The sequence below is a fragment of the Xiphophorus hellerii genome, chromosome 10 (genome assembly GCF_003331165.1).
Source record: "Xiphophorus hellerii strain 12219 chromosome 10, Xiphophorus_hellerii-4.1, whole genome shotgun sequence".
Classification (NCBI taxonomy): Eukaryota; Metazoa; Chordata; class Actinopteri; order Cyprinodontiformes; family Poeciliidae; genus Xiphophorus; species Xiphophorus hellerii.
In genome coordinates, this window is record NC_045681.1 from 15,887,723 (window position 1) to 15,913,058 (window position 25,336).

At 40.1% G+C, this 25,336-nt stretch overlaps 1 protein-coding gene across 1 annotated transcript in view; it reads left to right on the plus strand.

Moving 5' to 3' along the window:
• The first annotated feature begins 2,219 nt into the window (after positions 1–2,219).
• rnf213b (ring finger protein 213b) overlaps positions 2,220–25,336 on the plus strand; it is a 38,030-nt gene continuing 14,913 nt past the window's right edge. Inside the window, exons 1-36 of the mRNA XM_032574853.1 lie at positions 2,220–2,477; positions 3,417–3,562; positions 3,648–4,486; positions 4,566–4,724; positions 6,075–6,244; positions 6,341–6,624; positions 6,707–6,954; positions 7,099–7,305; positions 7,382–7,598; positions 7,682–7,737; positions 7,815–7,980; positions 8,052–8,195; positions 8,964–9,062; positions 9,145–9,273; positions 10,314–10,479; positions 10,587–10,754; positions 10,832–10,978; positions 11,062–11,693; positions 12,420–12,579; positions 12,682–12,899; positions 13,903–14,046; positions 14,124–14,276; positions 14,752–16,018; positions 16,115–16,299; positions 16,379–16,531; positions 16,884–20,654; positions 20,746–20,882; positions 21,215–21,313; positions 21,389–21,501; positions 21,595–21,708; positions 22,658–22,716; positions 22,799–22,955; positions 23,063–23,198; positions 24,259–24,447; positions 24,586–24,719; positions 24,787–24,962. Of these exons, the coding sequence (XP_032430744.1) occupies positions 3,461–3,562; positions 3,648–4,486; positions 4,566–4,724; positions 6,075–6,244; positions 6,341–6,624; positions 6,707–6,954; positions 7,099–7,305; positions 7,382–7,598; positions 7,682–7,737; positions 7,815–7,980; positions 8,052–8,195; positions 8,964–9,062; positions 9,145–9,273; positions 10,314–10,479; positions 10,587–10,754; positions 10,832–10,978; positions 11,062–11,693; positions 12,420–12,579; positions 12,682–12,899; positions 13,903–14,046; positions 14,124–14,276; positions 14,752–16,018; positions 16,115–16,299; positions 16,379–16,531; positions 16,884–20,654; positions 20,746–20,882; positions 21,215–21,313; positions 21,389–21,501; positions 21,595–21,708; positions 22,658–22,716; positions 22,799–22,955; positions 23,063–23,198; positions 24,259–24,447; positions 24,586–24,719; positions 24,787–24,962 (11,298 nt within the window). The 5' untranslated portion in view covers positions 2,220–2,477; positions 3,417–3,460. The remainder of the gene's footprint in view (positions 2,478–3,416; positions 3,563–3,647; positions 4,487–4,565; positions 4,725–6,074; positions 6,245–6,340; positions 6,625–6,706; positions 6,955–7,098; positions 7,306–7,381; positions 7,599–7,681; positions 7,738–7,814; positions 7,981–8,051; positions 8,196–8,963; positions 9,063–9,144; positions 9,274–10,313; positions 10,480–10,586; positions 10,755–10,831; positions 10,979–11,061; positions 11,694–12,419; positions 12,580–12,681; positions 12,900–13,902; positions 14,047–14,123; positions 14,277–14,751; positions 16,019–16,114; positions 16,300–16,378; positions 16,532–16,883; positions 20,655–20,745; positions 20,883–21,214; positions 21,314–21,388; positions 21,502–21,594; positions 21,709–22,657; positions 22,717–22,798; positions 22,956–23,062; positions 23,199–24,258; positions 24,448–24,585; positions 24,720–24,786; positions 24,963–25,336) is intronic.

Consider the following 25,336-nt stretch of genomic DNA (forward strand, 5'->3'; position numbering starts at 1 on the left):
TGATGTTGTTTAGGCAGCTATACGTGGGAAAATCTGCCAAATATTTTATAGCTGTCTGTTTAAGTTTAACTCTGCTATATTTTACTGGTCTGTTCATTTGCTTATAATCTCTAAGCGGTGGTAGATTTTACTTTAATTGTGTCTAGAGGGATAAACCTGTTTGCGTTCCTGCAGGATTCAGCCGCTGTCAGAAGCTCTGGGAGATCTCTACAAAGAGTTCAACTCCCTGAAGGAGCGTCTCGTCGGGCTCACTGCCAGGTTTGGAGACGTCGAGTCGTTCGTGGACGATGCTCGGTCCGGAAGGAAACCTGCAGCGCAAAGTAAAGATCTGCAAACGCCCAGATGGTGGACAAGAGAGGAGGGTGCAGCAAAAGGAGCAGGCCGACCCGCTGGGAGGAGGAGCAGGGTCGTAGTTCGCAGAATCCAGAAACCCGTTGGCTCACAGCAATGATGACATCAAAATGTTCACTTCAGAGGTGCAGTTTACCAATGAGAAACTATTTCAGCAGTTTCTTAACCTTAATTATTTTCATGGTCATTGAGTTTTCTTAGTCTTTGTAGTTGTGAGTCTGTGTTGCATTAATTATTCTGTCCTTTATAAACTAATATTCACAGATTGATCTGCAATTTTATTATTTATATGATGTTATTACAGGTGAACTGCAAAGAATTGTTGACTTCTTTAACAAGTCAAAAAAAAAGGGCTAACTTCACCCTAGTCTTACTCCCTTTGAGTGAAATAACCTTTTTTATTGAGGTCTGAGGAACGTTTACCTCACTCCTCATCATCAGCTCTGAGATGTTTGGGGTTTCAAGTCATCCAACTTTTTTAATTTGTTCTTTCGTCTCACATTATCTTCAAGCGTCCCCTGATTCATGGTAGAATTCATTAAGATGGTGAATTGGTCATGTACTGCAGAGAAACATCTCCAAACCATGACACCACCGCCTGCTTCTCATTTGGTATGAGGTTGTTTTTGTAAATGCTGTAATTAGAGTACATCAGATATGGCGTCTCTTCTGGTGTCCCAAAAATTTTATTTTACCTCCACCTGGCCAAACAGTATAATTTTGGTCTAGCAAACTTCATTCAGGTTTTTAGGCTTTTCTTTGAGAGTAGAGGTTTCTTGTACAGTCACTTTCATATCATCTGACATGAGAGTTTGCTTCCTTTAGCATATTGTGGTCTGCTTTCTGGGTCAACTTGCTTCTTTGACCAGACTTAGGGAAGCTGGCAGATGTTTTGAACTCCCTCTACTTACAGACTAAATTCAGACTCATAAGTCGATATTATCTTTTTTCAAAAGTCCTCAGACTGCTCTTAAGATCTCACCATAGTGCTCACTCTCAGATCCACAGTCTGGAGGATAAACTTCAAAATGAGCATTATCTTTAACATGTGTACCTGATGTGAAAAGACTGTCATTTAACACAAGTTATGGGGGATAAATTATGTAGTGTAATAATTTCTTCCTCACTGGAAATGTAATTATAAAAATTACATTTCACAAAAAGTTTTAAATAATCACTTCTTCTGTTTTATTAGACTATTTAGAATTTGTGACCTTATATGATTTTATAGGGTGTCATAAATGCAACATAAATTTAAATTTAGAATTATGTGAATTGTCAAATTCTACTTGGATATAAGATTAAAAACTTTAATACTATGGATTTATGTTGATTTACTTTTTTTTTTTTTAGTACATTATTTACTTATTTTCTTGAAGTGGATAGATAATTTTCCCCTACTTTGAGGAATATATGATACTTTCCTCTTGTTTTGTTTATCTTTGAGAGTCATTAAAAATGTGATATTTCTTTAATATATATATATATATATAAAGGCATATATCTTTTTTCTGTGGGATTTTGTTTAATTTTTTGGGGAAAAGCATGCTTTTAAGAACTTGTAAACTGGCTATTCCCAGACGTCTGTTTTTGTTAATAAATAAATAAAGTTAGTTTCTGATATTTTTTCTTTAAGAATTTTCTACATTGTGTTTGTATTCGACTTGAATAGAAAAGTTTTAAAATATAAAACTGATCGACAATGCCGTAAAAAGCATGATAGCCGTTAATTTATCAGTTTTTCTTGCGAAAATCGAAGTTGAAAACTTCAAAACATCCTAAGTTTCTTCTTCGACGAGACCAGAGCAGAAACGAAACTGAAGAGACGTTCAAGTGTTCTAGGGACTGTCAGAAAATCCCGTATCAAACAACAACAGAAAATCATGTAAAGCTAGGCATTATCGCCCAATTTATCTATACACTAGTATAATTTGTTGTAAACAAGTGTTGTTGTATTAAACTGGTTTATCTTAAGTAAACTTATGAAGTGACGGGTAGAGAAAATGACCCGTTTGTAGGACAGACGACACATTTGCGGACCGTCCCTTCCCTTGACTTTAGAGTCTGCAATAAACGATCACAGAGCATTTCTGTTTATGCTCGACCTGCGGCTGACAGACGCGCAGGTAAGCAAAATATGACTTTAAATCTGATATAGTTTTTATTTAGTCTCAGATTTGGTTGTATTACTAATAAAACGACAGACAGCATTGATGGTAAACATCCTATGTCAGTTTGTGTTTAACTTTAAAACATTGTCACGAAAAGTCAACACTAGCATTTAGCTAGCTTAAATAACAAACTTTAAAGTCTGGAGTTTTTATAGTTTTCCCCATAAACGGTTCACTACTCATTATATGGCTGTAAAGTTATGAGTATCATTTTCTGTTTTTTATTCAAGTAAAGCAGGTTATCATTAATTATGGGTGGAAAATAAGTCTTAATCATTATCTTAAATATTTTCCATTTAGAGCTGTGATGGAGTTTGTCAAAGACTTTGAATTACGACTTAAATCAATAACCTTTAAACCAAATAAACTCATTTTTTACAGTTAATTCAGAATCACAGTTCACCCTACATGCACACATTTGTTATTAACTTTTCTGACCTTTAGTAAAGTAATAAACCTACTTTTCATACTGCGGTGAAGTCAACATCAGAAACAATAATTAGGTTTAAATTTATTATGAATTTCATCTAGTCCACTGTAGGGTTATAATTGCAGGCTCAATTATGTGCATATGTCATCACAGATTGGTTAAATGTCTTAAAGTAAGTTGCTGAGAATCTGCATATTATTATTAGGCATCAAAAAGCATGAATCCAGCATGAATCAGGCTTGATTAGGTTTAAAAGTCTCCTCAATTCAAACATTGTCCAACTCGTCAGACCAAATTTTCTCCAGAAGGTGTTTTTCTGGTCAATGTGGGTAGCTGCATGTTGAAGTCATATTTGAAAGAGTCTGGAAAAGGATGGTTCCAATGTATTATTAAAGGATCAAAATAATATCATTTTCGTACCCATAATGAGTAGATGCAGACATTTAACTTTTTCTATGGTGTAGATATCAGAGTAAGGGAGGCTGTCCGTGGAAAGTCGTCCCCACAGATGGCGGACGGGGCAGCAAACCTCCACAGCACCGCTGAATCAGAGGAGAAATCCAGAAAAAATGATGATGTTGCAACCAAAAGACCCCGAAGGAGAACTGAGGTAGAACTGCAGATGTAATATGTGTTTATTCTGTTATTTTTCTGCATATAAGAACTATTTAAAACCATTTAAATGTATATTTCAGCAACACGAATCTGTAAATCCCACCAAGAATATTCAGGAAAAGAAAAGAAGACAAAGAAGACATCAGAGGAGAAAAAAGACAGTCTCAAATTTAAAATGTGAAATTGCAGAAAAAGATGAGAATGAGGTTGTTGAGACCACAAGTAGCCAAACCGAGGAAGGCTCGGCTGTGACAGAACAGTCTCTCCAGGCTGGGGAAAGCCTGCCAAAAGAAGAAAATGCTGAAAAATCCCAGGGGAGAAAAAAGGGCTTCTCAGATGTGAAAAGCAAAAGCACAGAGAAAGATGAGAATAAGGCAGGTGAGACCACAAGTACCCAAACTGAGGAAGGCTTGTTTGTCAAAGAACAGTCTCTCCAGGCTGGACAAAACTTGCAAAAAGAAGAAAATGCTGAAAAATCCCAGAAAGATGCACAGATGGTGGAAGCTCAGACACAAACAAAAACGCATAAAGGCCGAGATAAATTCACACAGACTGCAGTTGTGTTTCAGAAGGACCAGGAAACACAGACAGACTTCCTCGATTCAAAACAAGATGACACGCAGCGTAAAGACATTCAACCAGCCACCGCTGGTCCTGCAGAGACTGAACCCGAGCTGCAGCAAAGCAGCGCTACTCCGGGCCCAAAAGACGATCCAGTCAAAGGCAGCACAGCAGAGTCAGTGGCTAAAAGTGAGAACGATCAACCTGGAGGCTCTTCTGCTGAAGCAGCAACATCTCAGTCTGATAAAGACGGCCAACCAAAGTCATACGCCACAGCGGTCTCTGGTGGGGGAGAAGGAGAGAAACAGTCCAGTTTGACGGCCTCAAAAAAAGCTGCTGACCAACCTCTAAGCACAAGGTGTGGCTGGATTCAGCAGCTTTGTTCATCTTTGATGCTGAGCCTAAAAAGTAAAAATAAACTATTTTTTTCTTCACAGGGATAGGAGCCCAGTCAGGCCTCCTCCTGGAGTTCCCATGATCACACTGCACATCTACGCTGTTCTGGACAAGAGGTTCAGATTCAACCAAGAACACGACACACTCCTAATGTGTTTTGAAGGAGGAGGGAATTTGCCCTTTAAAATAACACATTTTGTGTGAGTATTATTCTCAATGATGCACAGACCCGATTCACATGTTAGACTTTGATCTAGTATTAAAGCTGCAGTATGTAACTTTTATGAAGAATATGTCTTTTACATATTATGAGACAGATAATCTGTAAAAAGATCAGCTTCTTCACCTCCTCCTTGTGCTGCTATTGGCATCTGAAGAAACACACCACTCAAAAACAACCAATCAGATCCAGGAGGTGGGTTTTAGCGTTGTCATTCATCCTCATGTACTCGCTGCTAAATGTGCTAATAGTAGAGAAATAACTTATCGTAGCAGGAAAACTATTTAGCTTCTGTCATTGGTGCCCATTCTAACTAGCCTGACATTCACAACAAGCTAGCTGCAGCGTAGCACAGAGCGGGATAGGAGAGGAAGTGAGGATGATCGGTGCTACACAAGATGGCGATTGACAATCTCGTGTCAGTCTTGTTAGCACTGGGAGAAGGCAGAGGAGCTCAATTTTTACACAGATTATCTGTCTCATACTGTACTGTCATGACATGGTGATAGTTCAACAAATGTATAATTTTTTTTTTTATGAAAGCTACATTCTACAGCTGAAATGAACAGTAACATTTACAGATTAAGATTAAGAGTTGCAGTTTTCCCCATAATTACAGGTGTTTACTGTAGATTCTTTAGATGCTAATCTACACCTTATCATCTTTTTAGCTTTTAGGTTTTTGGGCAGTTCCCCTTAGCATTACAGAAACCTCCTAGTTTGCCTGAACAATTTTACTGCTATTTTAAGGATCACTTAGCTGCTTTGCAATCAAAATCACTGCAACAATCTTTTCTGCTTGTTTACTTGTTGCGAACCACATAAAACTATTGACTACTCAACCAACCTTTAAAGTGTATTTACTTGATGATTTTGTTGATGGCATTTGACAAAATGTAATATTTATTGTTTGCTTCTTAAACTGGTGACTGTATGATGTTTTTATGATGCAAAGCACTTTGAGCTGCCTTGTGCTACACAAATAAACTTGACTTGACTTAGGTTGTAAGTTCAGGCTTTAGCTTCCCTGTTTTGTAAATCATTTGCTCATCCCCTTGCATACTTAAGAGCAACCACGTAAAAATTGTGGAGTTCTAGAAATTTACTCTTTCTTCTTAATCCAGAAAGATACATACTGCTGATACATTTGTTTATATTGACAATTTGCTGTCTCCAACTTTTGTCAAGTGAAAGAGAACTTATCTGATGACACATTGTTATTTTTATGACAAACTAAGTACTTGCAGAAACATAATAATTATGTTTGATGCCAGTGTCATGGGATTGTGTAATAAAACTTGAACTGAAACCTGAAATGTTTTACGTTCAGTGGTTTGAAGCAGGAAGGCTACCTGGTAGAAGCACAACTCTCTGTTGAGGAAAACACACTGACCAGAGGTCTCCAGGTGAGATACTGGTACGGTGTTAAACAACGAAACAAGGAAGTTATTGGAGCAGCCTATCGAACTCTTCAAATTCCAGTGGACACAACAATAAAAGGTAAACACAGAAACTTGATGTAACCAAAATAAATTATTCATGTTGGTGTTGGTGGACTCATATAAACTAATGACAGATCTCTGTGTGTTTACCTAGAAATGCACCTTTATGAAGGCTTCATCTGCCGCGATGATGGACAGAATGTTTGGAAAACTAGCCTACAGTGGGTTGGGTTGAAGAAATCTAGAGGCGATGAAATTTCCGGTTCGTGGCAGACTTCAGCATCAACTCTTCTGAACCGCATCTTCCAGAAATGGACTCCATCAGACACACAAAGCACTACGACATTGTGTGAGCAGTTGATGCATTTTACATGGAGTTTCATTTCAGCTCAAGGTCGAATTTCATACCAGGACTATTCCAAACCCCCGTTAGTCAAGGTCAGCTCTGCAGAAAAAAAGCATAAAATATTATAGTTTGTACTTCTAACATTCCATCAGTAACAAACATTTGTATCTGCAGGCACCAGAGCTGATTTCAGAGACTTTGGTGCAGATTTTAAAAGGAGAGCCAAAGGAGAAATTGCCAGAAAAATGCAGGAGCTCCAGTCCTCTGGTTCTGGGTCTGTCTGTCTTCATGGTTGCAAGACGCCGTAGCATCAACCTGGGAGTGAAAGGCTGGGCAGAGTTATGTCTGCTGGTGACCTCAGAGGCCGCGATGGACACAAAGAGCCTGGAGGAGCTGAACGCTTCATTAGGAAGTCCTCAGTTGTAAGTTTTGTTTGTGTAATATTTAAACATTTGGAAAGCAGTAACATTTTTCTTTTTACACTTTTGGAGAGATGATAAATGTTGCTATTTTTTATTTATTAATTAGTGAACTAATATTGTTTATCCAATTATTTCGTCCTTCAGCACGGTGATGGGTTTGATGAACCTCTGTGCCCAGCAGGCTCTGGCGGAGCTCGTCCTTCTCCCTCCTCTGCTCTTCAGGCTCAGACAGCCGGGAGCTGATGCCACTAAAGTGGGTCCAAATGTTGAAGAGGACGACTGGTCAGGACTTAAAGACATCGGCTTTATCAGATTCAGAGAAAACGTGACGTCCCTCTCTGACAAAAGGAGGTGAGTCCTTTTGTCAGACCCACGTTAACTATATTTCTTTTCTTGATCTCTTTTGACATATTCTGCTCTGTTGCAGGAAAATGCTCTCATTGATCCAGAAAAACTTACCAGCAGTTGCAGCAGAGATGCCTCTGCTCTTGACGAGCTGGTTGGCTCTGATCCCGTTTGATGATCTTCCTGAATTTTCCCGCCTGACTGGAGTCGGAGCAGAACACCTGATCCAGAGTCTGTTGTACCGGCTGCGAACACGTAGAGAGAAAATGGATCTCAATCAATGTGAAGTGAATGTGAAGGTAGGAAGAAAATATAAAATTTGAGCCTTGATGGTGAAATTGTATATTTCTAACCTTTGCTTGATAATCTTGTCTGCATGCAGCTGGCTGATAAATCTTTGAGCCATATCCTCATGGAGGCAGATAAACAGAAGGACAGGTACAGAAATATTCATCAGACCCTCAGGTTTTATAACCCTGGACTGTGTGTAAGTTTATTTTTGTTTCTGTTATTAGACTGGCTAAATCTGGGAGCCTGCAGTCAGCGTTTGAGAGCAGCATCGGTGTGTTGAAGTGCACATGTGAGATCGCCCGGATTGTTCCATGGTACCAAACGGTGGTCCAGTCCCTCCTGCTCGTGCTGAAACTGGCTGAGATACTCGAGATGAAGCTGAGAGGAGAGGTATCCATATTTTACTTGTATTTCCTCCTAAGTGCCAATATTCTAACTGTGATTAATTCCCTCTGGTTTAGTCTGAAGAAGGTGAAGAGGCGTCTAAGCAGAGAGTTGTGGAGAAGTTGTTTGCTGTGCAGCAGTGGATCAGTGAGTGGAGAGATGAACTGCTGCAGAAACCACTTGTATCTACAAAAACACTCACCTATCCAAAGGAAATTGAGGTATATAGCTGATCAAAATTACAATAGTGATATATTATTTTGTTACAATTAAATATTTAGAAATTTGAATATTAAAGACTGTAAACTGGCACTGATTGGATATTTGACTGATTTCTTTACAATCACATTTTGAAAAGCACCTAAAATGAACAAAACAAAACAAGATACTTTTTTTCTTATACATACTTTCTGGATAAATTAATAATGGAACTTCAGGCTATTTTCAAAAACACATCTGAAAATCAATAAATGTAGAAAACTCAGGCAGATAATGGGACAGATGTTTATAACCTCAACTTAAAGTAATTACAGGATATCGCGCTGACAACTTTAAAGAACTGATTTTAGCTCATTTTTTTTCCTTTTGTACACTTGAAAATATAATCTTTACTAAATCAAAACAGTTTCAGTATTTTCCATTATCCAACATCCATTCCACATAAATAAATGTAATTAATTTTCTTCCTTTTTAATGGAAAACCACAGCCAGGAACTGGGTCTGTAAATTAGCAAGCAGTTAGTCCAATACTTTATTTGTAAGATAATTATAACCTCACCAATTACACATTAAATAACCGTAAATAGTAAATAAAGTAAAAAGTTTAGAAATAGTTTATTTCTATGACAAACAAAATAAAATTAATGGGTAAAAATACGAGGGCATATTTAACTGCTTCCATACAATTTAATGTTTAGAGTAAACTCATTTTCAAATTGCTGAACCTGTTTTTATTTATCTGAATCATCATTTCTGTGCTAATTGAGCAGCTGTGGGACGCGCTGCTGAAGGTCGAATGTTTTTCTGAAGACGTTTCCTCTAACTGGGCGACACGGCTTCAGAAAGATCTGAAGAAGAGGATAAATGAGGTAAGCATGTCCACAGTGGGGAAATGCTCTTTACTATCTAAAATGAGAACAATTTGCTCACCTGAGATGTCTCTCTGTGCAGGTCAGCGATGAGGATAAAGTGCTGATCTGGTGCCTGGATTCACATGCGGCTGCTTTGGGCAAAAGCCACCATGTTGTCCAGAACTGTTTCCACGAGATGTTTCACTCGGCCATCAAGACTATCTGTCAGGTATGGAACTGGATAGAGCTCAATCGTGATTTATTCAGTTTGTGGAGCTGCAAATATTTGTTTTTCCTTGGAAAATGACAGAAATATTGAATAAAGTACAGCAGAATGTTTTCTTTTAAAAGTTACATAATGCAGGCAAATAATTACCAGTAAAATTAGGACATAAGGGGCATTCAGACATCCCAACAGTTTTTGCTTACTGCACAATTCCCACTAAATTAGAGAACAGCCATTTGCAATAGTTATTCTGTTCAGTAACTTTCTTTGGGTAAAAACTGTATTTAAACCTGTATTTAAAACAGGAACAAACAGAGATGTTTGTTCCTGTTTTATTATCCGTTATCTTCCACCTGAAGGCAGAAAGTGAAACAGACCACAGGCCCAGTTTGCTGGGTCTTTTAGACATTTACATTTACCCTGCACAAAGTAACTGTTTGTTTATGTAACACTATTTAAAACCACAGTGCGTAACTTTTATTTTAAAAATCAGTTTTTTACATATTTGTTAAAACTGCCACTATGTCGTAAGAGTATGATATGAGACAGTTAATCTGTGAAAAGATAAACTTTAGCTGCTATGTGATGTGCAGAAACGCACCACTCCTTGTTAGAAACAACCAATCAGAGGCAGGAGGAGGGTCTTAGCACAGTCAATCAACCTCGTGTACATGCTGCTAAGTGTGCTAATGGTGGAGAAACAACTTCCAGAAAAACTGCTAATATACCTTCATCGTTGACCATGCTAACTAGCCTTAGTATTCATTGCAGGCTCCTTTGTGGTGAACCAGCTGTAGTGGAGCAGAGAGCAACAGGGAGAGTGTGAGCATTGTGTACACAAACATGATTGACAACACTAAGACGCTCCTACTGGCCCTGATTGGTTGTTTTTGATCAAGAGGTGTATTTCTGCATACTGGGAGCAGAGGGAGGAAGAGAAGCTCACAACAAATTGACAGTTTTAACAAATATGGAAAAAAACACATTTATTATAAAAGTTAGACACTTTAACAGCGGTTAAGTTGTATTCATTCTGTTCACAGAGAGGAAAAGAAGGAGACTTGATGAGAAGTCTGACCTCAAAGGTGAAAGATCTTCCTCCTAGAGTCAAGTCTGCTGTTGTGGTCGCGTCTGCAGCCCGGTTCAGAGACAACATGGTGGTCCGGCTGCTGGATCCTCAGTCAGCTGTGAACTTCCTGCTCTCCAACTGTGGGGCATTTACTTGAATCGCACAACATTTTCTTTTATCTTTTGTCAATGTTTTACGCTCTGCATCGTCATGTTTTTTACAGTAGCCCTGTCGTTTTGTTTCTAAGGTACTTGGAAATTTATCCAGGTGGACGACACAGCAGGACAGGTTGTCCACAGCTGTGTGGAAGCTGTCCATCTTCTGGTGGCGTCCTTGCTTGAAGGAAGTGTGTCTCTGGGAGACTTGCAGACGTGTCTGAAATACCGAGAGCAGTTCAAGCGACTTTACCAGCAATGTAAGCGTCTGTCAGTAAATGGCAAATTAAACTTTCGTCCAAACAGAATATTAATTCAGGAAAAATCTCTTCCACAGACAAGAAGAACACCAAGTCTGAAACGTCTTCAGCAGATGCTGACATTTTGACTCAGAGAGAGAAGGACCTGAATGCTTTCATGCAGCGGAGACAGGAGATAGATACATTGATAAAGATGTTGGCGAAGGCTACGGAAAGCATCACAGGTCAGTAAATCATGTCTCACCATTTGTATGTTATTGTCATCTTTAATTCAACTTTTGACATTGTGTTTCTTATAATTCATCAGTTCCTGAGGTGTCGACTCTCGAAGCGCAGCACAGCGCAGATCTCCATGCTGTGAGTCTGAACAAACTGGTGCTTGTTCAGGTCGTTGATGCAGAAAGAAAGCTGCAGAATATTGGTCCTCCTCCAGTCCTGTGGTATAAAATCAGTATGAATGTCTTGAAAATGTCCTCAGAGATGCACAAACTGCATCACAGCAACCTGATTCTTTCCTCGTGGGTCAAACGAGCAGCATCCGTAGCAGCATCGAGATTCCCCTCCTTGCCTCCTGTTCAGCTGACTCTAACTCAGATCTCTGAGAGCATCTGGACGCCTCTGCTGGAGGAGTTCTTACACCTTGGAGTCAGAATCGCTGAGGCAAACATCAGGTTTAGGAAGCTCGACCAGATGCTAGAGGACTCTGGTGATCAGGGGGATGGAAAGCTGCTGGAGAAGGAGCTGGATCTCATGTCAGAGGTCATTTCTACAGCAGGAGGAGTCACAGCTGAGAAGAACTGGGTCCAGATGAGGCTGCGTCAGATCCAGGAGTACAGACAGCTGCACGATGCAGCGGCTGCAGCCAGTGCAGTCCTGAGAATCGCCCAGAGGATGGGGCTTTCCGGAAACTTCAGCAAAATTAGCTCCCTCAGGCAACTGGTAACAAACCAAATGCTCCACATGAAATTTAACTGTAAATTTGCTGTGTTGATTTTTTTTGTTTTGTTTTGCAATCAAAGATCCCAGTTCTTTCAATAAGAGGTTCATTAAATATAAAGTTTAACCTATAGAACAAACTGTCAAAGTTTTATGGTTTCATTAAACAAAAACAAGACTCCCAAACCTTTAGGAAATGTTGGAGACTAAATCCAACCACTTCCTAGGTCTGAACATCAACTATAGATTTTTTTTAATCCCTGCTTCACTTTTGCTGTGTAAAAAAAAAATCTGCTATAAATTTGTAATTATTGTCTAAATTCAGTCTGGAAATTTCTTGAATAAGAATGTATACAAACCTTGCAAAATAGTTTATTATCTTTTACATTTGGGACCTCGTTTTGAAATCCTGCATGTTAATGAATGTTTTTTATGGTTATTTAAGGCTAACCTGTTTTTGTCGTCATTTATCCTAGAAAAATATATCGACATTTTCACTTTTAGTACTCTACTGTGCCATTTTTAAAGATTGATGGTTTTAATGTTTATGTAGTGAAAATTTACATGCAAGGCCTTATTTGGTGTGTATGGTTTAGTTTGCTTTTATTATTTTACAACTATTTGTCACACCAAAATGAAGTCAGCCATCGTAATTTTGTATAGTTTTTTTACTCAACAAATGGAGGTTTGCAGTTAAGTGACTCATTTATATCCTTGCCTCCTCTTCAGGATGAAGACAGCTTTAAGGAGCGGGTCCTGAAGTCTCTCACTGACGACATGTCTCATGCCAGGCAGCAGCTCTCTGCCGTCACCAGGGAACACACTGCATGTTTGGTAGAGTTTCTTAACAGCCAACCTCTGATCAGCTGGGTCAGAGAGAACCTCAGAAGTAGGTTGACACCATAACAAACACAATTTCTGACATTTTTCAGACTAATCCTGCAAGAAGCAACTATAAGTGGTACTTCTCTCTGTTGTGTCCATTTTCCAGCGATGAGCGATGTCAAAGTTTATGTTGAGCTAGCTTCGATATCTGCTGGAGAAAACGACACGGAGATTGACCAGGTGGCCTGCTTTCATGATGCGGTGATGGGATACGGCCCCCTGCTCTACTCCCTCTCCCCTCAGACCGGCTTCCAGGAGTTCATGGCGTGTGCTCAGCAGGTGTGGGACGCCCAGAGCAGAGATGAGAAGCTCCCTGACAAGCTGGTACTGAGATACTTTTTTCGACCGAGTCACTTCTTGATCCAAATCTTGTTAGATTTTCACTTCACAGATCTTAATTTTCTTTAACAATTTGTAAAGTCTGTTGTTTTTTTAAAGAGGTCCATTATGCAAAATTCTCATTGCTTCACAAACACCCGCCGGTTTTGTGGTAGTAACTTTAGGTTGTTTGGTGTCTGGAAAATGAGCCGTTTCAAAAACTTCCAAGTTGTTAAGTCACATTTGACGGATACTGCGCCGTTACCTAACAACCCCTCCAAAGCCCTGTCCATCACCTAGCAACCAAAGCTGAGTTCAAGGACATTTGGCAAACTCATTTGTACAAAGGCTGCTGGAAAAAACAAGTGTTTTGTTGTCAGCTAAGCTTCCAGAAACCACTTGCTGCATTCTTGTTGGCTGTGCAGGACGCGCTACGTATGCTTTTCAAAGATGTACAGTTGTGTTATTGCACATCTGTTTGCAGTCATTTTCACATGCGAGTGTTAGCGTTGAGTTGGGGAATATGGCAGCTTATTTGGACTTAAAGTAACAAAGGGCCCTAAAACAGCTCTTTCTGAAAGGAGGTCAAGCTGAGCAGACTGAAATATCATTATCCGAGAAGGATTTTGTACAAAACTGTAATGAACATGTTTTGTATAGGCTTATCCTAACCTGTTAAAAGAAGCATACTCGGTCACCTTTAATTAAAGTTATCGTTCTGAAAGTATTTGATTGGAAAAGTGAGCTAAAGAAAACAACTAGCATAGCATCTTGACATAGCAGCCAACTAAAGTTTTGTTTACTTTAAAAAAGTAAACAAAACAAAAAAAGCTTGAAGTCCTTTCATTTAATCTTCTTTAAAAGCATATCCATAAAAGTCTCTGATGACAGATTTAAAATGGACATAAATGGGGTTGGTTTGAAACTTTTGCACAGCACTGGAAACAGGCTGGTTAAGTTCATGTTCGGGGTTAGCTGTAATGTTGATGGTACTGGATTTGTCTTTCAGAGAGAGTCGACTCGATTGCTAAGCTGGCTGAAGGCTCTGAAGGAGACGCACGGCTCTGTGGAGCAGTCTTCGCTCTCACTCGCTTCCTCCATCAACACACATGGAGTTTATCACGTCGGATGGTCTAGTGAAAAAACAGAGAAGGTAAAGGGCCAGTCCTAGTTAAAAACCCTTTCAAGCTGGATTTGAGACATTTTCTGACTGATTTTATCCATTTTCAGAGATGTCTACAAAATATGGTTCTGGTGACAGTAAAAGCAGGAAATGAGGTGAAAAGCTACAAGCTTGAAGATCTGCTGGAGCTTCAGAACAAACTAATGCTGATGTCGTCTAAAGGGGAACATGGCAGAGAACAGGTCAACAGATTCACAGAGGTAAGAGACTTTCAGCGTTACAATTAGATCTTCACTAGTGAGTAAAACCAATAAAACACAAACTCTGACCTATTTTCTGCTTGTTTTAAATTAATTATTACATTTTGATTTAATTAGTTCAGACCAACATAACATGTTCAGCTCAGTCATATCAATGTGATGTAAACATGCATCACATTGATTCATCACTTGATTACTCTAAACAAATATTTTCCTCCAAAAAGCAATTTTGTATATTTTTTAGACAACAAAATTGTATTTATTGTGTTCCACAAATTGAAATGTAAAGAAAACATGTTTGCTTATAGTATGAAATATGTGTATGATATGACACCCCCAAGATTACAAATAAGAAAAATTACGCTTTAATTATTTCCATATTACTTTTACTTACTTTTTGAAAATGTAAATGGTGTATTTCCACACGTCTGTCCAATGTTTATGACGTTTCTACACACGATGTTGTGTTTTTCAGGTTTTCCAGGGAGTTCAGAGAGTTGGATCGATCCTGCTTCAAATGCAAACATCTGGCAACATGCTCTTCAGGGACTGGTCTGCTGAAGTCCACTGCTGCCCACAGCAGCAGCCGTGCATCAGCATCACCTTCCTGTCCCTCAGCGGCGAGCAGACGCTGTACAGCGGAGAGGTGACAGAGCAGCTGCGGAAACTGGCTCAGTCGATGGATTTATGCCACAAAGAATGGTGCGCCTTCATCGGCGAGATGCGTTCCAGGTTCAGTTTGTTGAACCACTTCACCTCAGAGCAGCTGGTGTACCTGTGCCACTGGATACACAAGGTGTGTCAACGTCAGACGTCGGTTCCTCAGCAGCTGTGGCACCTGCTTTTTCCCATAAAGCCTCAGTGCACGGTGAATGATGTTAGGGTTGCTTACACAAACGCAGTGAGCATGAGCTCACAGGATGATGAATCCTCTGACGATGAAGAGGAGTTTTGTGAAGCTATCATGGACGTCACAGCAGCTGCATCCAAGCATGCAGAAGAAGACCTGGAAGAGAATCATGATTTAATGCAGTTTTCAACAGATGAAGAAGAAGATGATGATGTAAATGAGGGCAAGCTTGATAATCTCTGGAGGCGGTTCAATGGAAACATGTCCCAGTATCTTGAGGAGTCCCTGGACATCCTGACCCTTGCTCAGCTCCTGGAGTGCTTGTCTGAAACAAATCCACTCCACATGATCAGGAATCTCCCACCGGGACTCCAGATGGGGAAGCCAAACCTTGTCCTCTGTCCGAGCGCTGAAGTTTTCACCACCACTCTGTCTTTTTACATGGAGAGTCCAGAGCAACCTCTGCCATCTTCTGACGAGGTCCTGGTCTGCAGGGAGCAAACCACCAGAGAAGAGGTGGAGATCTTTCTGCGCAGAGCTCTCTGCCAAGTCTCTAGAGAAAATTGTCAGAAGATCTATTCTCTGGTTAATCCTGGTGTGCTGGGATATGAAGCCAGCGAAGCGTTGGTGGAGCTCTACGAAGGTCTAGAGAAAAGTGCCAGCCCGCATTATCGTTTGGTGATAGTCAGTCCTGTTGTGCACCAGCACAGATGTGTCCCTTCTTACTTCAGCAACTACAAAGTGCAAACTGGCGTGAATCTAACAGAGCAGAGTGCTAGAAAATACCTTCATCATCACTTCACTTTAAGCACCTTGTCCCAAGACCCAGTCGCACTGGTTTCTCCAGATCAGCTCTCTGTCTGGATGGTGTCATCTGTACGCCCTTCAGTTGGTGAGCAATGTTTTCTTTCTGCTTCCAGCAGTGAAAAAGCTTCAGTTAAAAGGGTTAATAAAAAATATATTGACATCAGTTTTTTCCACATGACAGGAAAGTCCCTTTACGTGAAGCGTTTGTTTGAGAAGTTCCAGCAGAAATCTCCAAGAGCAAAACATGTGAGGATCCGTCTGATTGAGGCGAGCGTGGACGTTGACTCGTTGGTTATCACTCTGACAGAGAGACTGTCCCAGCTCAGAGAGCAGGACCCTGTTCTCCTTCATATCGACTCAGCTGGCGTGAGTAACCATATTTTACACAGTCAGACAGCTCGTTTTGTTGTTGGCTGAAAGTCCACAAGAATCCAACTTTTTTCAGGTTCGCTCAGGTTTGGAGGAGCTTCTGTTCCGTCTGTTGGTTCTGGGCTGTTTGAGCGACAGCCATGGCATGTTGTGGAGAAAGAATAAGGCTCATCTGATCACAGTGGAAGTTCTGAAAGCAATCACATACCATCAAAACCAGGCAAAAGAGGTAGATATTGTTTTTAGTATCTTGCAATAGATGCAATTTGAAGCCTGTTCCTGCAGAACATTTCTGTCATAGACTATAAACTTAAATGCTGTTATATAATTACTAGGAATACATCTTGGATTAGATTGAGCACATTGTCGCCAATATTCAATCTAGAATTTGATCTAGAATTATTTTTCAATTTTGGAACCAATACAAATATTAATATCGGATCAGCGTATCTCTAATAATTACAGAATCAAATTTGTAGTTTAATTTGCAAAATATGTGTTTCAGATCTATTCAATGTTTTTGTCCTTTTAACATAGACTATTGCATATTATTTATTTATGTCATCAATTTGATTTTTTAGGTGAGGGTCGGACTTCTGGAAATTCTGCCCACCATTCATTGCAAAGCTCCAAAAGAAGTTATGCAGCTGTTGGGCAGTCCAAGGCTCATTGGGCACAACAGATTTGATCCACTTGTAGACGAACAGGAGTTTTTCAGCGAGGGAATTCAAAGGCCCTATCAATACTTAAGACTCTACTTCCAGAATCAGCGTCTGGATCGATTTTACTATCAGAAAGGATCCAAAGTTGGGAATCCCAGAGACTGCCTTCGTCTCTTGCTGCTTCACTGTGGCATGGAAAATCCATCTTGGGGCGAACTGAAGAACTTCTCCTGGTTCCTCAATGTGCAACTGAAAGACTGTGAAGTCTCTGTTTTCTGTGATCCGGACTTTCTTGCTGATCATCTGCCAGGCTTTAAGGACTTCATTGTAAAGTTTATGATTCACATGGCAAGAGATTTTGCCTCACCGTCTCTAAACACATCTGATGAAAGTCCCACTCTTCACATCGAAAGCAATCTAGAAGACGACCTTCTTACTCGCCTGTCAATTCGAAAACGATGGGAGAATGAATCACATCCATACATTTTCTTCAACGCTGACCATTCTTCAATGTCTTTCCTTGGCTTTAATGTGCAGATGTGTGAAAGGCGAAACACACTCAGGGCAGTTGATCCTCACAGCAATAAGGTTCTCATAGAGAGCGTAATGTCACTGGAACTTTTCAATGGCTTGCAACGGCAAAGGATTTCACTTACTGAGGACTTTGACCAGCTGCCCCGGTCAGACAAAATCAAAAGGATTTCTTGTGTTGTTGGTGCAACCAGAGGAATCATGGACAGAAACTTTGATCCAGACCCAACCTATGAGCTCACTGCAGACAATGTGATGAAGATGTTGGCCATACACATGAGGTTCCGATGTGGGATTCCAGTTGTGATCATGGGTGAAACTGGCTGTGGAAAAACCAGACTGGTCCGTTTCCTCTGTACTTTGCAAAGAGAGGAAAGACCAGTAGAGAACATGGTTCTTGTTAAAGTACATGGTGGAACCACAGCAGAAATGATCTATAGAAAGGTGCGGGAGGCTGAGGTTCTTGCCCGCAAAAATCAGCAGCTGCACAACCTTGACACCATTTTGTTCTTTGATGAAGCCAACACCACAGAGGCCATTTTTGCCATCAAGGAAATTCTGTGTGACCAAACAATGAAAGGAGAACGTCTAAGGCCAGAAAGTGGCCTAAAAATAATAGCTGCCTGCAATCCGTACAGGAAACACTCACTTGAAATGGTGGAACGTTTGGAACGTGCAGGACTGGGGTACCGAGTGAAGGCAAACGAAACTGAAGACCGACTCGGCAAAGTCCCTTTGAGGCAGCTGGTGTACAGAGTTCACCCTCTGCCTCCAAGTATGGTGTCTTTGGTGTGGGACTTTGGCCAGTTGAGTGATTTAACTGAGCTTTCCTACATCAAACAGATTGTCCAGAAGAAAGTTTCCGATCACCGTTTGCCAGCATCATGCAACAACATCATTTCAAATGTACTGGCTGCCTCCCAGAAATATATGAGAAGTCGGAAAAATGAATGTAGTTTTGTAAGTCTGAGAGATGTAGAGAGGTCCATGAAAGTGTTAGTTTGGTTTTACCAACACAGTCAAGACATTTTCACTGACATAGCTAATCTCAGTGATGATCAAAGAGCCCTGAAGTGCTTGATCTTAGCTGTTGGAGTATGCTACTACCCATCTCTTGTAGCCAAAGAGGACTACCTGGAAGAAATTTGCAGGTACTTTCCAAGACCTGTGAACTGTGTTCCAGCATTGCAAGCGGAGATTTCATCCTGTCAAGACCTCTTCCTCAAAAATGTTCAGACAAGGGAGACCATTGCCAAAAACATTGCACTCAAAGAGAACGTGTTTCTCATGGTGGTCTGCATAGAACTGAGGATCCCATTGTTTCTGGTCGGTAAACCAGGCAGCTCCAAGTCTCTTGCTAAAACTGTTGTCGCTGATGCTATGCAGGGCCAGAACTCCCACTGTGAGCTATTTAAGAAACTGAAACAAGTCCACATGGTCTCTTTCCAATGCAGCCCTCACTCAAGTCCAGAAGGCATCATAGGAACATTCAGGAACTGTGCTCGTTTCCAAAAGGACAAAAATATGGAGGAGTATGTCTCAGTAGTGGTGTTAGATGAGATAGGACTAGCAGAAGATTCTCCACAGATGCCACTAAAGACACTTCATCCTCTGCTGGAGGATGGATGCATTGACAATGACAAGCCAGATCCACACATGAAAGTTGGGTTTGTTGGCATCTCCAATTGGGCTCTTGACCCAGCAAAGATGAACCGAGGAATATTCGTGTCCAGGTGGGACCCAAGTGAGGATGAACTTGTGGAGACTGCCAAAGGCATTTGTTCATCTTCCAAGCAAATTCTCCTGAAAATAAAACATCTCTTCCCATCATTGGCCAAGGCCTTCTTAAATATCTGCAATGCGACCTCGAAGAATCAGTTCTTTGGCCTGAGGGATTACTACAGCCTGGTCAAAATGGTGTTTGCTGCAGTGAAGGCCACACAACAAGAGCCAAATGGTGAGCAACTTGTAGAGGTCGTCCTACGTAACTTCAGTGGACAGCCGGACAGCTTTGACCCAGTCATATTTTTCCAAGATGTTCTGCAAGATCTGACTGAAATTCCCAGACCAAGAACCTTGCAGATGATATTAAGGAATCTTGATCATGGGACCAAAGAGGAGAGCCGCTATCTCTTGTTACTGACCACAAACAATGCAGCTCTACATATCCTTCAGCAACAGGTCTTTGCAAAAGGAGACTATCCACCACCCGAAATCATCTTTGGTTCAGGATTCCCAAAAGACCAGGAATACGCCCAAATATGCCGGAATGTCAACCGAGTAAAAACCTGCATGGAGACCGGAAGAACTGTTGTCCTCCTTAACATGCAGAATCTCTATGAAAGCCTTTACGATGCCTTGAACCAGTACTACGTTTACCTCAGTAAGCAGCAGTATGTTGATCTGGGTCTTGGCTCCCACAGAGTCAAATGCCGTGTTCATACAAACTTCCGGTTGGTCGTGGTAGAAGACCAGAAGAAGGTATACGAGCACTTCCCAGTTCCCCTCATCAACAGGCTGGAAAAACACAGAGTGGATCGGAGCACCGATCTGGAGGCATGGCAGCACCGCGTTCTCAACAAACTGAGAGAGTGGGTAAAGGCATTCTCTGGAGAGGCCAATGATGATTTCAAGCCCTCTGACATTTTCATTGGCTTCCATGGTGATGCATGTGCCAGTGCTTTGTTGCAAGCACTAGAAAAGAGACAACAAACTGCTTCTGACACGGGAGTAGAACAGGAGGAAGAGGACAAACCAAAAACACTTGAGCCAGATGACCAGGACCAAGTGGCTGAGACGAAGCACAATGAGTTTGTTGATGCCATGGACATTGAGCAAGAAACTGAGATAATGGATAAGAATGATGAAACCAGTGAAGTTATTGATGATAGAAACATGTTGGAAAATGAAGAGCTGATGGAGACAGAAAATGACGAGTCTCCCAGAGAAAATGAGGAAGAGGTCTTCAGCTTGGCGAAAAGTTTGTTGTTAAACTGTGCCACCCCCGATGCTGTTGTGAGGCTCAAATACTCAGATTTATCTAATCAGGACAAAGAGAAACTTCAGAGATTGTATTTCCAGCAGCAACATCACCACTCACTCCGAGACTTTCTGGGAGCTTGTTTGAACACACACCAGGACTCCAGCAAGTTCCTGGAGGTAAGGCTGAAATCTCTTCTCCAACTTCACTCTTCCCTTTAGACGTCACAAAAACTCTTGACTGCACTTTGCTCTATGTTCTTTTTTATAGATCACAACATTTTCCAGCTTGCTGACAAAATTAGATGTAAGGGGTGTAGCCCCTGCGCTAGGACTGAATACAGACAGGATCCTGTTGTTGTCACTCCACCAGTTTGACACTGAAGTCTCTTTCTGCAATAAAATACGGTAAAACAGACTGCTGCCTCCTTTCCCTCATTGACTCATCCATCTTTGCATATTTTTATGCATGTGATCAAACTATTAGCAAAAATCTGAAGATACCATAACCAAAAATAAAATGATTTTCTGATATCTGCCTGTTATGTTTTATAAACCCAGGCTAAACTATTTATAAATGTATGTCTTGAGTGTTAAATGTATTGTTTATGTCTCATTCTAAAAAGCTTAGTAGATCTTACATATTCTCAAAATAACTGGGTGAATTCAAGACCTAACTTCAGTTTGTTTCTTTTTATGTAAAATAGCATAAATAGTTTTTCTGTGTTTGTATGTGTCAGGACGTTCCTCCAAAACGCTGGCAGCTCGCTTCACCTTCTGATCATCCAGATGGACCTGGAGGAGTCCCAGTGCAGCGACGAGCTCATCGCATCAGCAAAGTACAGGCCTCCTCTTTACTAAGTAGAGTGGATGTTTGACTTGCCAGGTGTGTTAACGAGTATTAATGCCAATAGGTACTGCACCATGAATTACATGGCTTCAATGGACGTTCAGATGTGTTGGGTGATCTTCATTGTGAAGGTCTCAAGGATTCCAAGCCAGTCTCGGTACATTGGTTTCCAAGGAGGTGAGGACCAAAAGGAAGGAGGGTGTGGATGCAGTGTGCTTACTGTGTTGTTAATAACACACTGAAAGCTTATTTTTTGCAATTCTTTCAAAGGATTCTGGCATTCAGTTCACATCGATGACCTGAGGGATTCAGAGGACATGAGTCTGAATCTGTCGGATTTCTGTGGAACGCTCATCAGCACCTTGCTCAAGCCTGCGCTGCAAGGTACAAAACACTTACCTTGTGTGGGCTTTAGTCATCATTTTATATTACAAATTAAATTAAAAACCAGATCAAGAATCGTTATGTATTATAACAGTACCGTGAAGAACAGCTAAATATTTTAAAGTCTTATTTTAAAAAATAATTCATAATTTTCAAAGACTAAGACCACTATGCAAACTGTTATTAAATTTTTTAATTGTGTTTGGGTAAGTGAGAACGACATGCTCAAACAAAAGACATTTCTGCAAAAATCTTGAATTTAGTTTTAGTAGTCTTGTGTTTATTTTAAGCACAAAGTGTAAATGTGATGCAACTAAGATTATATTTCACTGAAATTCGAGGCTGTGGAGTTTTGCAAAAGGCTTTTAAGCTGTTGTCACTTTTAAATACTTTACTCCTGTTTGGAGCATTTACATTCAGCCTTTCCATTATGTGTGTCATATTTTACATTTAATAACACTGAGATTCTAAAAATCTTATAGAAAATTAAATTTTAGGGACAACTATTCACAGCTTTTAGAATCGTAAAAACTTGCAGTGCCTCTTGAAAGTACTGAAACTCCTTCAGCATTTTCACTTTTCTTTACCCCGATGCTCCTAAGTAAAATCCAGTGACACCAATTTCAGCCAGAATTCACTAGAAATGCACAAAATAACAAATCAATCAGGGACAATGGTGGAGAAATAGATTAATTTGTAATCGATATTGAATTGTGCGGTGAAGTAAGGGATTTCCTAGTTAAAATAAATTTTTGAATCTTTGACGAGGTTTTAATATTGATGCTGATAGATGTTCTATGTCTAGTCTGAACATGAAACAGATTTTTAAAATGTTTATTTTTGAAAGGTGTCATAGTCCACGCTTCATTACTTTTCCACTTTAGCACATTACTTCATTTAGACTGAAATACAATGTAAATAAAAGTCTTTTTTTTAAAATTTTGAACAGAAAATCAGAACATCAGTGAAGGAATGAGTTTAATAAACGACTCAGAAGACGACAGAAAAGTAAGATTTTATCTAAGTGGTTTAAAGTAAAAACATAGTTGGTATTTTTTGATGATTACTTTCAATCTGCTTCTCTGTGCAGGTGGAGAGAGCACACCTTCACAGCCCGTCTTTAGTCCGTTCTTGTATCCAAAAAGCTGTGGGTTTACTGAGAGATCCCGACAATCTGACATCAAGAGGCCTGCAGCGTATGCACATCCTGCTGGCGCACCTGTCAACCGATCAAAACCCCACATCAGGTACACTTCTGATGGATTTATTGCTCACACTGACTGGCCAACAAAGCAAAATGATCCGAGGTTTTTTTTGCTTGTCGGGTCTGATCCAACTCTGGTGTTTCCTGAAGCTCGCTTCCAGAGGGTCCTGCTGAGTCGGCTGGCTGAGACTCTGGCCCAGAGAGAAGAAGTGATGGGCGCTCCTAAAGAGTGGGTCAGCAGAGAGGCAAAGAAACGCCAGGCTCTGCAGGAAGGAGGAACTCTGAGGTGATGTCTCAAGCATCACAAAATAAAAAAACAAAGACAATGAGCTCAATTAAACATAATAGTAATTTTACTTAGAAATATGGCTGCAAATTACAAGTTTTAGTATTTGTTCTTTAATTCTGATTTTGAAAGATTCTGTGTGTTAATATTTCTTTGCTCAAAACTGTGAATCGGTTAAACTAAAAATGAAACCAGCAGATAGATACTAATGCCTAATAAGAAAAACATTTGCAGATTGTTGCAGGGAAGTATTTCACATAAAATAAAGAAAGGACAACCCTGAATATCCTCTTAATGAAACTATCATACAAAAACAGTATCTTCAGTCAGAGGCCTCTTTAAATTTGCTGAAATACAGACGGCTACAGGATATCCTTCCTGCCCACATCGATCACCATCTACAATAACTCTTTAAAGAATCTTGAATAATTAGAGTTACAACAACATTTAATTTCCCTTTGGGATTAATAAAGTATTATTGAATTGAATTGAATTAAAACTATTATTTCCACTCCTGAAGCCCAATCTGAAGAGCAGGAAATGATGCACTACAGTTATGTTGTGCTGAAACTAGCATCTCTACATGATTGACAGCATTTTCTGTGAAGTCTGTTGGATCCCAACACAAGGACACATCATTATACTCAGTAAGACCTTGATTAGGTGATCAGTTTTACCCAAAACCATATAATCCACCAAATGTTGATTTCTGAACTCCTAAGTGAAAAGACATTAGTTTTTTATTGCTTTAAACTAAAGATGGCCTTGTTTTTTTGTTTATTTTATGCAAATAAGTTCTCAAGTTTGCAATGTTTTTATTAGGAATTTGGTGGAAATGTCAGTAATTTATTATATAAAACAAGAATTAGCATTTTACGCAAAACATATACTCTTTATAGTAAAATGAGACTAGAAATTTCAAAGCCTCTTAAGGTTTACCTGGCAAGTACATTTCATCTTTTATTTATGCTGAGATAATATTGTTGGTAAAACTTTGAGGTTTAAAGTGTAATGTTAAGTATTTACTTTAATGACCTGCATATTTTCTGTGTGTGTGAAGGCACACCCTGTGGCGCTGCCTTCAGTCCACCGTGACACCGGTGCTAGCCAGCATCTTGGAGGTGATAGATCGGTACTCCAATCTGGACCTGCTCTCTGCTGACAGACTCAGTCCGGGTCTCATGAAACTCTGGATGGACATCTTGGCAGACTTGCAGGTTTTACACCTGGCACCTCCATCAAATCCAAGGTATCAACTGGATGATTTGCCTTTTACAGGGTACACTAAGGTCCTTACTCATTCTGGTCTTCTGTGACTGTCCTGCTTTATTTAACTAGAGGAATTTATTGTTAAAATAAAAAACATTGCTTTGATTGCATTTCCCAGTGATTCAGACCAGGAGGTTCTGGTGCAGCACTACTTCCTGTTGGACAGTGAGCAGCAGTCGTGCTCTGCTCCGTTCAGCTGGATCATTAAAATGAACCTCGACAACCTGTGGGAGGAGTCCGAGTTCATGCCAGGTTTGAGACCAGCTCTTAATCAGATATTTAGAAATATTTTGTGATCTGATTTGTATGTGCTCTACAGTATCTAAAGAAGGAAGCACAGAGAGGATTCTCCAGTTTGTGAGCAGCTTCTCCAGCAGCGGACCGGGCCGTCACCTCCAGCAGCTTTCTGAGGAGGAGCGATGGGAATATGGTCTTCTGTTCCTGCAGGACTTCCTGCTGCTCTCTTTGAAGATAAAGTCCAAGGACGAACTCAAGGTTCAGTGATTTTCAGTCATTGAGATGTCGTATCTTGATTTAAGCCAAAAGAAAAATCACAAACTGCATTTCCATTACGAATGTACGTAAAACTTTATTGATATTCCACTAAGGTTGAAAAAGCATGATTTCACAATTGCGGTATTTCCATTAAAAAAAGAAACACAATTAAAATAACATGTGACTAAGTTTGTTAATGCAATAAGTCGTTACAAAACATGCCATGCTGCCACCATCCTCCTACTACTTCCTGTCGTCTTCTTTGTCTTTTCCGCCAGTAGTAAAAAAATTTTTCCATCACATGACTCGTGTGATGGGAAAAAGTGTTTTGCAAAATCCACCAATTTTAATGCAGTCAAAAAACCAACTCATCA